A 15,085-nucleotide genomic window follows, 5' to 3' on the forward strand; every position below is an offset into this window, starting at 1 on the left:
AGGATCCTGAGATCATGACCCGAGCCAAAGTCAAGAGTTGGTTGTTAACTGACTGAGACACCCATGTGCGCCAAGATCCTCCTTTTAAATACAAATCTTCCTCAAGTTTCTGTCAGTCATTGGACCAGACCCATTACTGAACAACTCTTGATGAGCACTGTGTTCCAGGCACCGTGCCAGGATACAGGAAGCTCATATAGATGAGCTCTCTGTCCTCCTGGGCATCACACTCTAGTCCAGGAGGCTGAGGTAACCATTGTGGGTCTCGCTCTTCCAACTGACTTTTAAAAAATATTAAGTCTAATAATTCCAAACGAGCCTGGTCCAAAGAGTTCATCCTAATAGACAAATTAAAGGACTTTGACTTTGCACCATTTTTCAAGAAAATCAGTGCTGCATGAAACTCTAAGAGTTATGGTATCGGAGCACATCTTTGTTATCGGAGCACGGTTATTCTCTTTGAAAGCACCTGTCATCTCTTTACTTCATTCTGAACACCCTACACCTGCCCTCCTTCACAGTCCATTCACTGTGAAATGGGATACCTGAAATACAAGGTTTTGAGTAAATTGGGTTTTATCTGAAATCCTTCCAGAATTTTCGCTTCAACTCCAGGACTCCTCAGCTAGTTGAGAAAGAGAAAGGATCATTTTGGAAAAGTATTATTTATCCTCAGTAATTCTGATGGACCCTGCTCTGTCATTGGCAGAAGTACTAGGATCAAAGAGCAAAGTACACTCAGACTTAACTGATAAATCATTAGCAAACCTGTGTACAAAACAAAAAAATCCCTATAATTATTAAATTGACAACAGAATTTGTCAGGTTAATAATTTTCCCCATTACTCTCCCATGGTTTTCCCATTGTTTCCATAATCATCAATTATCTTTTTTGAGGAGAGATTCCAGTATTTTCCTACTTGATAAAATATATTAAGCTTCAAAGTAATTCATTACATGAGAAATAGAGATGGCAAGCCTCTTACGTGACATCCTGCCCCTCCTATTTACCATGACATCCTGCCCCTCCTATTTACCAGTCATGTGAACTGCGGTCCTTTCTCATCTTCCCCAGTCCTGTGTATAATGGAGAAAATTATACCTAATCTGTGTGAAGGAAAGAGAAGAAAAAGACCCAGAGCAGATGTCTCTTAAAGTCCCTGATAATTCAGAGATAACATCTGTTTATTATTTTTTTAAGATTTTATTTATTTATTTATAAGAAAGAGAGAGAGAGAGCGTACAAGCAGGGGGAGCAGCAGGCAGAGGGAGAGAGAAGCAGACTCCCCACTGAGCAGGGAGCCTGATGTGGAGCTCGATCCCAGGACCCAGGATCATGACCTGAGCCAAAGGCAGATGCTTAACTGATGGATCCACCCAGGAATCCCTGAGATAATATCTGTTTAATAGTAATTTTGCCCGCGAACCGAGGGTCAGATCTTAGATTGCTGTTTCAAGTGACTCCTAGATGGAGGAAGAAAATCTGAGGCAATCTAAGCTTGTCCCTCATCCAGCTTTCAGAATTGGTGGATATCACTGTAATTCCAAAATGGTCAAAAGACCCACCATCTTGGAAAACAGTCTTGTGCAATGTTAGTTGATGTCTTCTTACTGGAGAGCATTTTAAATGCACATACATTCTGACCCAGAAACCCCTCTTCAAGGATTTATCCAAGGGGGGAGGGGGTGTGTGTGGCAGAAACAAATTCACTTAGAGCACAAAATTCTATGCCCTAGGATGATGCAGTAAATACAGCTGTCTTCAACAGGGACTTACTAAGTAAAATATATGGAGACTTCAAAATTCCTCTTCAGCATGTAAAGAGCTTGGAAGTTTTCACCTCCATCCTTACAAGAAGAAGCTGGACAAAGAGAAAACGAATGACTTTTCTTGAACCTCTCTGGGAATTGAAGTTGCAGAGTGACTTGTCACTGTGAAATCTAGGGATACAGGCAAATCCTGAAAGTCACAGCCTAGAGCTTCTTTACCTGGAGCAGAAGCCACTGGAGCCATAACTGGTAAAAACACTTAAACAGTAATTTGGACAAATTGCTGGAGACTGAGTGCGGACTAGCATGAGAATGCGAAGCTCCCAGGTTTCCAGAGTCATTGGAGGACCCCAGAGTGTTATGAGCCATGCCTACAGTAGGAATATCACTAGGTTGTCATAGTGAAGCTCCCTTCATTGCTCTGGCTGGGGAAGGGGAAGAATAATCATTGTGGGAATGCTCAGAGACTTCCCTTTAATAAAGATCTATTCTCTGGGGGAAATGACTTGGTCAGAGCCCTGTGTCCGCTGCTTGAAAGGCATTTCTCCCACTGCAGCCCCCTTTCTGCTTCCTACCTCACCTACGAGAGAGAAAACAGAAGAAAGTCAAGGTTTCAAGGAAATAGATTGAGAAAACTCAGGCCAGGGAGAGGAGTAGAGGGTAGGAGGTTTAAATATATATTTAATTTTAAATATACATATTTTTTTTTCACACTGGAGAAACACATGTGAAAGTCAGTCTAGAGACATAGGCCCACTAAAAGACTGAGATCTAATCGTAAGATTCTAGGGCTCCTGTAATAACAAGTGAATTACAGCTCAAAGAGTTGCCAGATCCTGACTCCATTTAAGGAGTTTTTAAGGGAAGCCCTAAGATAGCAGGGACTGGGAAGAACACTGCAGGAATTTGATTCCTTTGGCACCTACAGCTACATCAGATGTTAAACACATCTCTACTTCTAACCAGATTAACATAAAACCTCACACTAAAGACTTATTCACCAGAGACCCTATTACCCAATGCAGCATGTCCAGCTCCCACAAAAAAGTTGCAAGGAATGCTAAACTGATAGGAAAAAAAATAGTCTTCAGAGACAAAGTAAGTATTAGAGCCAGACTCTGATATAACACAAATTTTGGAATTATCAATTTAAAGTAACTATGATTAATATGTTAAGGACTCTAATGGGAAAGGCAGACATTACATAATATCAAATGGATCATGTAAGCAGAGAGAAGAAAGCTCTAAGAAAGAATCAAAAGCAAATGTTAGGAATCAAAAGCACTGTAACAGAAATGAAGAATGTCTCCAATGAGCTCCTGGGCAGAGTGGACCGAGCTGAGGAAAGAATCCGTGAGCTTGAAGACGGGTAATAGAAACTTGCTGGGTTAAAACAGTGAGAAAAAACGGTGGGGGGGGGGGAACATAACAGAACCTCTGAGAACTGTAGAACAATTTCAAAAGGTGTAATATATGTGTAATTGAAATATCAGCAGGAGAAGAAACACTGAAATGATTATGGCCAAAGAATTTTCCAAAATCAAATAAAACAGCTGATGGAATATTGTGAAAGAAGTAGGAATCATGACTCAGATCTATATTTTTTGCATGAAAAGCTGAATTATTGACTTTAAGCAGGTTCTGAAATGGTATGTGTATACACAGGTGTACATGCGTAATGAAGGATTTCTGGAAGACTCCTTACTAAAATATAACAGTCAGATTTGTTGTGGTTTTTACTTTCTTCTTTATGCTTTTCTAGACTTGAGTCTGTTTTCACAAAGAACGTATCCTGTATTATGGTAACCAGAATAAATGGTTTCACTTAAAAAAAAATGTTTTCCCTTTATGTTTTTAAAGATTTATTTATGTGTTTGAGAGAAAGAGAGAGAGCATGAGTTGGGGAGTGGTAGAGGCAGAGAGAATCTCCAGCAGACTCACTACTGAGCCAGGGGACCGAGGAGGGCTGAGAGCCCGGCCTGAGCCAAAATCAAGAATCTGATGCTTAACTGGCTCAGCCACCCAGGCGCCCATTTTCCCTTTTAAATAATGAAGGTACAACTTCCCAATTTTAAGTCAGGGAGCCTGAAGCGTTTGGCTTCTCCACCCAAGGCAGCCCCTGATGTTGTTGGGTGCCTCTCGCCATAACAGTCTGAGCTTACAACCCAAGAAAAATCTGAAGGCAAGGGAGCCTGCAGCCTAGAGTGTTCACAAAGCCCAAAACTGATCACAGCCCAGTAGAGCTGAAGAACACATGCCCGACTTCAGCAACTCAACACTTCATCAGCTCAGGCCCCCTGCACGACAGACCGGGCGCCCCTGGGACCAACAGCTGCCAAAGCCACTCCCGTGGGAGCCCACGCAAAAGGGGACAATTTACATCGAATTTCAGACTTCCTGTGCTTCTCTGGGGCCCTCACCTCTGATTTTGGGTGGCGGATGTGACCGAGCCAGCTGGCCTCCCTGCCGGGTGAGGCAAGATGTCCCCTTGCACGGTGTTCACCCATCCCCCACCACTGCTGCAGGACGTCAAGGAGCGGACGGGACTGCCTGTGGCCCTGAGAGCGGGACCCAGGCAGGCAGAAGCTCCTCACCCCCTCCCTTGTCCTTGGAATACACGTTCTGCTCACCTTTCCCACATTGAGAGCTGTTCCGAAGACGCTGCCTTGAGAGAGTCAAGTGTTGTTGAGACCATGTGGATGGCCCAGCTGAGAGGTGGAAACTCTACGGAAGAATCCAGTTAACCTAGTTAAGCTCTCTATATAAACTTGGAAGATTCCAGTGGGTCGGTGTAGAGATGTACTTGGCCTGTGGCTGCCCCCGACACAAGCCTGGAAATTTCCGCAGCTTACTAGAGCCGCCCCCCCTTCCCCCACCCTGGGCAATCCCGAGCAGCCTGCCCTCCGCGTAGGGGCCCTTCCCCACCAAGCTCCATGGGCCCTTGTCGCTGTCCCCCTTAGGCCCTGCCACTCACAGGCCCAGGGACTCCCAGTCTGCAGCAGAGATGCACTTAGAGCAACCTGGATGGGTCTTAAAACCATGGCTCGGAGCGAAAAGGAAAGGACGCATTTTACATAAATTAAGAACGCGTCCACTCCACACAATACACATGTTACAAGAATACATACCAACAAAAAGATGCATATTAAATACATGAAATAGTCGCCTAATGGAGATTAGGAGTGGGGTAGGCAGGAGTGACAAATGGGAATTTTAGAAATTAAAATATAATAAAAATAAAGCACCCTGACTGCTCAGGCCTCAAGGTCTTGCCTACTCAGATGCACCGTTGTCCAGAGCCCTCTCCTTCCCTGGAGAGCAGCACCCTTTACCCATAGTCCCCTTCTCTTCCTCAGAGACCCTCAATACCCACAGCCATTTCTTCATGCACAACCTCCTTTTCTCTCTCTTACTCACACGCCTCATGTCTCAATCTCCAACCCCTTCAACTGTATCTTGAGCCCTCTCCCCCCCACCCCCCAGCCATCACCACCCTCACAGAGAGACGCTCCTCCTGATGAGAACCTGCTGGAACAGAAAACTAACAAAACTTGTCCAGAAGGCTTTCACTTTGTTTGCCTGCCTTCTTTTTCTTCTCTCTCTCCCACCTTCTTTTCTTTTCTCTCCCCTAGGGCATGGACTGGGAGCTTTTCTCTCCCCTAAGGTGCTGCACTGGGAGCTCTGGGGCTGGTCCAAAGTGAAGGCAGTAACCACTCCAGGACCCGCCCCCGGCCCGAGCTCCTCCCCTCCCATCCTAAACTCAAAGTCCAGTGGCGGTTGAGCAGTTTGGAGCCCTTCCTCTGACCTGCATTCTCCGGGCACTTGCTCTCTGACTGGGAGGGATGACTCCAGCCTGGAGACACTTGCTGAGAGCTTGGCACCTGCAGACCTCCTCTCCCAGGATCACCAAGATGTGCCCTTCCTTGAGCCGTGAGTGGAAACTGGGGGCATGTGGGTCAGCTGAGGGTTGGCCAGAGGGGCAGGGCTGAGCTCAGAGCCTGTTATCTGGGGTTCTGGGATTAGGCCTGTGTGAGGGCTTGGAGATGGGCCATCTGACACAGCGGTCCTCACTCCAGCCGATCCATGCCTCCTGCCCGCAGCCAGAATTTGCAGTGCCCCCCTCTTGCCCTGAAAGGAAATCCATAGATCATGAAACGCAACGATGCAGAATTTCAAAATGAAAACAATATGGTGTCTTAGCTCTAATATAAAGAAGAAATAAAAAGAAAGCCATTCACAATTATGTGTTAACTGCAATAAATAGATACTCAAGGATGATGACTTTAGAAGGCATAAAGCCTCCTCATGAATTCCCACCAAGCCTCCGGGAGGTAGGACCGTCACCTCAGGCACTGACAAGGAAACAGACTCAGAGGAGTGCAGCCATTTCCCTGGAGACACCCAAGAGCTAGGACTAGACCCTGAGCCCTCTTCTTCCACCCAGACTCTCTCTCCGGCAGGGACACAAAGTGTGATAAGACCTGGGGTCACCAGCCACTGGTGGCTTCATGTGTTCTATCCTCCGTGCGAGTGATCTTCCCTGCACCCCACCTCCTCCCCAAATCGCCTCCCACGAACATGAGCGTAAGCAGCTGTCTGCAGGTTTCTGTGTGCTCACAGGCCCTACGCAGGTGCAGGAAACCCTCTTCCGTCCCCCGTTAAGATCAATGAGATCTTCGTTTTCTCATCTTGCCCTTTTCTTTCTTGGTCCTTCCTCTCCTATTTGCTTTTTATCCCCCCAGCAGTCACTATTCTTTGAAACTTAATAACTTCTCATGCTTTAGATGGTTACCTCCTTCCATCTTCAACCCACACTTGTCAGTGAGTGTGATTAACCCATTTCACAGATAAGGAGACAGAAGAATAAAAGTAATTAACAAAGTTGGTCAAAGACAAACACAGAATGATTCCACCAGGCCCTTCCATCCCTACTCTTCTTCCCACCCTGTCTGGGCTTCTCTTTTCCCTCAATCATGGGACTTTTGCCAGAACATCATTGAACCCTGTCATTTTCTGAGAAGGAGCTAGAATTATACCCAGAGTCTTAGGCTCGATAGAGAGGATACTATGCGGCAAAGCAAGAGAGAATGTCCTTTCTGCCCTTCTTCCCCTTTGCCAGCCCAAACCCTGCCGGGTGCAGAGTTGGACTGATGGTGGTAGCAGGTGACATCTTCTTGATCAACTCCTGCGGACTCCTTAACATAGCTGCACCCAGGAAACTACACAGGAAAAGGACTCTTGCAAACTTAGGCCACGCAGGTATGAATGCCATGCTCCATCTGGCCTTTCAAGAACCTTTGGGGCTTTATTTCTACTTTCGGACCTACTGTACCTAGATGTACGCCTGCCTGGGTTTGTTCATTCAAACGCACACTCCTTGACCGCACCCTTCTTAAGAACCTGCTGTGTGTAAAATATATATTCAATCAAAAGTATCTGAGGGCCTACTGTGGACCCCATGTGTAGAGAGAGCCATGAGGAGCAAAAAGCCAGGGTTTTGTTTTGTATCCCAGTAGGGGAGACCGAGCACAAACAAACAGATAAATATGTAAAAAACATCCAGGAGAGACACGTGCCATGAATAAAAGCAAACTAGGGTGAGAAGATAGAAAATTAAAATGGGGGAGGAAGGAGCAGGTCTGGCTTAGATGGGGGGATCACCAGGTGTTAAGTGTGGCCAGGTAGGTGAAAATAAATAGACCACCATCCTTGTATAATGCCTACATGTAGTCTGGATGATGTATGTGTGGGTCAAAGATTCAGCCTTGCCTGTGTTGGATATACACGGTCACTTCGGGCTAAACATGTGCACAGAGTTATAGAAACAATTTGTTTCTGTATAAAAGAGTACAGAAAATATCTCCTTAAGAGGTGCCTTCTTCCTTACTAATGATAGTTGTTAAACATATATCATTTCTAGGGAGATAGGGTATGTGCTTAAAAATACCATTTTCACATGCCTGCCTACTTTTACCACAAGGAGGGGACGGGCAGGAGGGCAGATGGATGGCAAATAGCGCCCATTTCCAGCTGAGAAACTTCCCAAGACTCCTGCAAAGCCTGTTCTAAGAAAAACATTAAAATGAGCCCTAAAGGGAGGTCTCCCGCCTGCTGTGCTCAGAGCTACAGAACTGATTTAACCCCTGCAAAGGGCTAGGAGGGGAAGGCCTGCTCCCCAAAGTGCCAAGAGGAGGGACGGGCCCACCAGCCTTGGAATCAGGCAGAGCTCTTGCTTGAGGACACCAGCAACTGGCTTCACTTAAGCAAAAGGCATCGATGGGAAAGATATGGAGGGAGGGAATGGAAAGAATCAGCTGGAGGGTGAGGAGGTGGGCAGGAGTGGCTGTGAAGAGACATCAGGAGAGATAGAAATCCCTCCTGGCAGGAACGGCCTCAGAAGCAGGTCATGGCTCTGATGAGAGCCTGCGGCCACTCCCTCCATGCGGGGCATCTGCTCAAGACATCACATCCTAAAGAGAGAACATCTTGTTCACCCTTTGGAGGTCTCATGCCCATCCCTTGGCCTCGCTGGTGGGAGGCAGGCACCTGATGTGAGCACACAATTCAGAGGCACTGAGTGCTATAGCTCAATGCCAAGTCTCCCCTATAACTTCCTGCAGACTGTGGAACAATTTACAAAGGGAAAAGGTTCCCCTCTTGGGTCTGGAAGCAGATGACATAACATTTCTCCCCAGCCAACCACTGCCCCTCAATTACCCGGACTTGAACGGAATCTCAACACGCCTCCATGGGAGGGGGCATCTCTAGCCCTCAACCCTACCAAAGTCTCTCAAAACTGGAAATTCCCCATATGTAATCTGTCCCTCACTTGGCTCTTAGGTGAATAAGATCCTCCTTTCTTTTTTTTTTTTAATTTTATTTTATTATGTTATGTTGGTCACCATACAATACATCATTAGTTTTTGATGTAGTGATCCACAATTCATTGTTTTCGTATAACACCCAGGGCTCCATGCAGTACGTGCCCTCCTTAATACGGGGGGCGGGGGGGGGGAAGGGATGGGTTAGCCTGGTGATGGATATTAAGATCTTCGTTTCTTAACTCATTGGCTATCCTAAGATGTCTCGAGTGACAAGATTTTTTAAAGTTACCTAATACGCTATGTAGAAATAAGGCATAGTTAGCATTTTAATAAATCACCTTTACGTTCTACAAACTATGCTCATTGTGTATTATTAAATAATTTATACGTTTTTTAATTTGAAAGAGTAAGGAAGATCTTGTTAAATACCCCCTCTGTATTGAAAACTGGTTATGGATGTTAGAAAACTCTTTATCATTACCGAGAGAATTTCCCCCCAGAATTTTCAAATGCCCACAAAAATTGTTTCCCTCCTTTATCTTGCTTGCCCCAACAGATTTTCACTTTTTGATACTATGATTTTTTAGAGAAAGAAAGCCAAGTTAAAGTGACTTTGTTGTGGAACTCTGTGAGAATTAGGTAGCTGGAAAATTAAAACCAACTACCCATTTATAATTTGCATTTATTATACAACGGTGGTGGTGTTCTCCAAAGAGAATTCCACCTTTAAGTATCTTGGGTTGTCCAGGTGAACTGGAGAGGAAATTGGTGAATTGGATGAAAATCATTAGCTGTCATCTGTATTTAGCATCAGGCCTAAAAGAACAATATCAGATCGGTTAAAACAACAAAGAGGCCAAATAAATGCCTATACAGAAATAGACCTGGAATTCCATTTTATGAACCCAGATCTCAGTGATCCCTTCCCCCACCTCTCTTGGGTCTGTCTTTCCCCCGCAACACACACACACACATAGCCCCCATGTGTGTACATGCACACCCACAATCTCCAGGAACCCAAAAGTTTATTAACCCTCAACTCTTGTGTCATCCTCAAAACAGGCTATTTTGTGAAGGGGGGAAAATCAGAGGGGGAGACAAACCATGAGAGACTATGGACTCTGAGAAACAAACTGAGGGTTCTAGAGGGGAGGGGGTGGGGGGATGGGTTAGCCTGGTGACGGGGATTAAAGAGGGCACGTTCTGCGTGGAGCACTGGGTGTTATATGCAAACAATGAATCAAGGAACACTACATCAAAAACTAATGATGTAATGTATGGTGACTAACATAATAAAATTAAATTAAAAAAAGAACAGGCTATTTTGAATAAAGGATGCAGACAATTATCCAGATATTTAGACTTTACATTTCTTTCTAGCAAATAATGAAAACCAAATAATGAAAAACCTTTTTGTTTCTTTATGTCCATCAGTTATTATCATTACTATTAGTTTTGAGTTTGGGTTGTTTGGTGAGAGGAGAGATATGAAAGGCGATAGACTTGTGAGATGTTATCTAGACTTACTTCACTATTGACTAATTCCTTTTCCTCCTTGCTTCCCTCTCTCCCTCCCTCCCTCCCTCCTTCCTTCCTTCCCCCTTCCCACTTCCCTTCCCTTCCCTTCCTTCCTTCCTTCCTTCCCCCTTCCCACTTCCCTTCCCTTCCCTTCCCTTCCTTCCTTCCTTCCTTCCTTCCTTCCTTCCTTCCTTCCTTCCTTCCTTCCTTCCTTCCTTCCAACAGGATTTCATGTATTTCATTTGGAGCCCTCACTCCACCGTCACATTCCTATCAGTTTGGTGAACAAAGAACTGAACAAACCTGCCTTGACTGTTTAAAATTTGGGCTCTTCTTTATCAAATCCTTCTCCCCAACTCTGCCCCATCCCCCAACCTACTTTCATAATCCCTATAGCTTTGGCATCAAGAGAACTCATGGCCTTCTCAATGGGCAGCTCCAATTGTGCAGGTAGGAAAAAGGAACTAAAAGAGTGAAGGGAATTTGAATTCTTAGAAACACTCAGAATATTTTTTTTTTCCATTTCAAAAGAGTAACTAATGCAGAGAGACACAATGAAAAGCTTTTCAAAAGGTGAAATTCTCAGAAAACTTAAGCTGTTATTTTTTTTTCTCATTTCTATGCATGGATAGCCTCAAGTCACTTGTTTTTAAAGTAAGAGCAAATTAATGACATTAGTGATTATTTAGAGCAGAAAAGCGAATGAGATCTCTTTGAAAGAAAACATATTCAGAGCTGTTACTTTCCAGCTTCATTTAAAAACACAATTGTTCATTGTGTTGCTCAGGACTGTGACTTCATTGCCACACAAAACACCAACATTTCATCGAGGGCTTCAAACCTTCATGCTGGATAAGAGGCATGATTTTCTCAGCTCTCTCCACCTGCAAAATGATCTTGATACAGACCTTGAATCTTCAAAAGTAGCAGTATTCTTTTTTAAGAGTACTTACAAGGTCTCTAGACATCTCTTCCAACTGTGATATTCTATAACTCCATTGTCCCATCCCACAGCTAGAGACAGGTCAGAACCTGTGTTGGAGAGGAGGGTTGGCCAATGAATGAGAAAAAGAGAAGTAGGCTGGGAGCCAGACATTTGGAGTTTCATTCTTGTTCTGCAGCTAACTAGCTTGGTGAACTTAAGCAAATTAATTTACCACTCGAGGCTGGTTTCCTCATCTATAAAGTGAGCATTTTAACAACAACAACAATAAAAATCTGAGGCCCCTTCTAGCTCCAAATATTAAGTAATTCCTCTGGCTCACCTTATCTTTGTTTTGCTGTGATCTGGTCTTGTGTGGTCATGGTCTTTGTGTTGTGTTTTGGAGGAAGGTTTTGTCTTCCAGGTCTATTTGTGTGTATTTGTTATCACAGTACATTGCCTACCACCTATCTCTCCTCATTCTCTATAAGGATAGAGCCATTCATTCATTGTTTACCGAAAGCCAACCTGGTATCAGGAACTGGGATTGGCACCAAGATTTGGGCACTATGCAGCCCAAAGCTTAGAAAGCGCCTCTATTAACAAAGAAGATCTATTCCAGCAATGCACCCCAGTGGCAGAAGTTTGGTGGACTACAGAGAGAAATATAGCTCCTTGGGCAGGGTGTGGGAGAGCTCGTGAGGGACCACAGGGGGAAAAACAAGACTTCCCCCAATATCCTCCATGCTTTTGTTGACTAGATTGGAAAGAAACTCTCCTATTTTCCTCCCAAAAATTTGTTATTGAGATACCTCGGTTTTTAAATCCAAACTAAAGGTCGATTTGAATTATTTTTTTAAACTAAGAAATAAATGAAATTTCCTAAGGATCTTGATTCAAATTAGTGCATATAGGTGATTTTTCCAAACAGGCTTGTTTGATGTTTAATTGAGGACCCTAACTCACTTCACTTTCAGGAGGTGCTTTCCGGACATCTGTGACAAAGCTTGGTCTTCATACAAAACCCAGAATGCCTCCATGTGACTTCACACCTGAAAAATACCAGGTAAGAGTCAGTACTTTAGGAAAACCTAAGAAAGTGGTATTTCTTGAAAGGGCTAAATTAATCATTTCCTCAAGAAGGACCCACAGATGGCCCTGCCTGCCACTGAGTCCTAGCATCCTAGATATTCTATCCTTTAAGTCACCAGGAGCACCTGAACCCTCTTACTCCACTCAATACTGTTGCATGAATTGTTGTACATGTGTGAGAGACAGACAGAGCAGAGACAGACCAAGAGTACAAGAAAGAGACTATTTGTATTTATCACAGGGATATAAATATAGATACACACACAAAGACATATATCACAAATGTGGTACCACACATTTATTTTCTAAAATATTGTTTTGACTCTCTCATACAGCCATGCATGATCTGACCTTCAGGAATCCTTCCCTCCAAAATATAAAGTTATAATTTTGCTCTCAGATTAAGAAATATTGGGCTTCTCTTTCTCTCTTTCTCTCTCCCCCCCTTCCCTCTTTCCCTCTCTCCTTCCCTTCCTTCCTCCCTCCCTCCCTTTCCATCCCCTTTAAAAAATTGATTATTGTCTACAGTCAATAGTCAGGAGGTACCCATAAAGAAGAAAAGTATAGGAGAAAGTTTGGTAAAGACATGAACACCACCAGCACTTCATTTTCTTTTCATTCAAAAAACAAACAAACAAACAAAACTGTAGGAAGAAAGAAAGAGAAAGAAAGAAAGAAAGAAAGAAAGAAAGAAAGAAAGAAAGAAAGAAAGAAAGAAAAGAAAGAAAGAAAGAAAGAAAGAAAGAAAGAAAGAAAGAAAGAAAGAAAGAAAGAAAGAAAGAAAGAAAGAAAAGACATTACAGCAGACATTTATTTCTAAAGTCTTTTTATTAAAGGAAAGGGGGGAAATAGGAGGGGGAGACGAACCATGATAGTCTATGGACTCCGAGAAACAAACAGGGTTCTAGAGGGGAGGGGGGTGGGGGGATGGGTTAGCCCGGTGATGGGTATTAAGGAGGGCACGTTCTGCATGGAGCATTGGGTGTTATATGAAAACAATAAATCGTGGAACACTACATCAAAAACTAATGATGTATTGTATGGTGACCAACATAACAATAAAATTAAGTTAAAAATATAAAAATATAAAAAATAAAGTCTTTTTATTTTTTCCTACAGCTAAAATGAATTCAAAGACAAGGCTTTCTACTGAGAGGTAGAAAATTTCAGCCTCCTTCTTCATATTTGATCTAGAAAGGGATCAAAAGGCCACATTAATGATTTCCTATACTTGGGAGGAAGGAAGGACCTTGGGTAAGGAGGACATGGGGCAAATACACCTACCTGTGGACACGGGACAGCAGTCTTACGCTCGGTCAGTAGAGAGGTGAGGCACTGCATTTGGACCTGCTGTTGATCTTATAAGAAATGTGAGATCTTCAACACTTCAATTTTTCCTATCTACAGTCCCTTGCCTATGAACGTGTCCTGGAGATCCAAAATCACCATCTTACTCCCACGCGGACTGCGTATTTTCGGAAGCCTTTGTTGCTTCACCAGGGTCACATGGAGTGGCTGTTTGATTATGAGGGAAACAGATACCTGGATTTCTTTTCTGGGATTGTCACAGTCAGCGTCGGTCACTGTCACCCGTGAGTATCCTTAAAATTCCAGTGTATTCACTGCAGAAGGATATATGGAGAACAGGTTAATGATCATGTCAGTGATTCAGAAGTCTGGATAAGAATTCTCTCTCCTTTGGCATAGCCCGGTTTGTGGCTGCCATGCTCCCTGCTATTTCCTGGGTGCCAAAAAAATATCTTAACACTGCATTTTTTGTTTTCTTGACAATGCAAGATTGATTCATTCTCACATCATGTGGTGTGTACCCCGGGACTGGAGTGTGGCTGAGTATGTGGGCTTGTCCTCACTAGTAACAGCTTTCCAGAGAGAGGCCATGCACTGAGGGAAAGGCAGAAAGAAGCGAGAGGCAGGCAGTTCTCAGAGAACATGTGGGGCAGCTGGCCGTGGGGTGTGGGATGATGAGATGAGAAATCGCATCTAGCCTAAGGATCTTCTTCACCTCTGACAGATGATGAGGAAAGAAAGGATGCTAAGAGAGAGGTGTAATCACAGCTGGGAATTTACATGAGAAATGCATGGATCCATTAATCCTGAGGGTCTCCGGACCCTTGGTCATCAACCCACCCATACAAAGGCCCTGGGCAGGTTCTTTGGTGGTCCTTTTGGTTTTGATGCCACTCTCTCATTTTAGTGCCTATTCTCTCTTGCCTTTAATCATCTGGCCAATAAAACTCACATTACGTGAGACCAAAATACAGCAGCAAGCTGAAATCAATTGAATAAGTTTGGGTCCTTCTGTGAAAGCAGGAGCAAAGTCTTCCCCTCCAGCAGCTGTCAGATGGTGAGAGCAAGTTCTAACTCCAGGGTCTAGCCTCACCTAAATCTCCCACAGCCTTCTCCTTCTGGCTTCTGTCTCCGGGAGGCACTAGTCCCATGCGAGGTCCTAAGGAGCATGTAAAATTAAATTCAGAGGCAGTCTAAAACATGTGGTAAGCACACACGAGAGAAGGAAAGAAAAACAAAGTAGAGACAAATTTTAAACATTCTTATTAATAATGTTGGATGTTGTTCCTGTTAGTCGACCCCTCACCGGCTTTCATGATCTTTGTGCTTCTCCTCATCTCCCTCCAACCCTGCAGCTTGCCCTCTGACCCCCTGACTCTGGGTGTCCCACCTTCTTTCCTTAGCCTTCTGCTCTTCTCTCTACAACCCCTTCATGCCTTATTATTTCCCCCAAAGAATGGGCCCCATTCCTGGTCAATGAGTGGGACTTTCTGCAGCCTTCCCCAACTCTGTTTCTTCCACCTTGACCCCTCACCAAGCTACTGTTATAACTCTAAAAAAACCCAGAGCGGGCATTAGGATGCCCCACATTTCCCACAGCCTCCAGGACACCCCCACGCTGCCCCATAATATTCCGCCATCAGCTGAAATC

At 44.1% G+C, this 15,085-nt stretch overlaps 1 protein-coding gene across 5 annotated transcripts in view; it reads left to right on the top strand.

Annotated features, from left to right (window-relative positions):
• Positions 1-5,612: 5,612 nt before the first annotated feature.
• AGXT2 (alanine--glyoxylate aminotransferase 2) overlaps positions 5,613-15,085 on the top strand; it is a 32,823-nt gene continuing 23,350 nt past the window's right edge. For 3 of the 5 annotated variants that reach the window (XM_028098072.2, XM_028098074.2, XM_088023711.1), the window contains exons 1-3: positions 5,613-5,700; positions 12,012-12,100; positions 13,534-13,718. In XM_028098072.2, the coding sequence (XP_027953873.1) occupies positions 5,613-5,700; positions 12,012-12,100; positions 13,534-13,718 (362 nt within the window). The remainder of the gene's footprint in view (positions 5,701-12,011; positions 12,101-13,533; positions 13,719-15,085) is intronic. The other 2 variants (XM_088023709.1, XM_088023710.1) reach the window with 2 other exon arrangements.

This window comes from Eumetopias jubatus, unplaced genomic scaffold (assembly GCF_037043125.1).
Source record: "Eumetopias jubatus isolate StellerSeaLion01/CBP00866 unplaced genomic scaffold, mEumJub1_p1.0 scaffold_5, whole genome shotgun sequence".
Classification (NCBI taxonomy): Eukaryota; Metazoa; Chordata; class Mammalia; order Carnivora; family Otariidae; genus Eumetopias; species Eumetopias jubatus.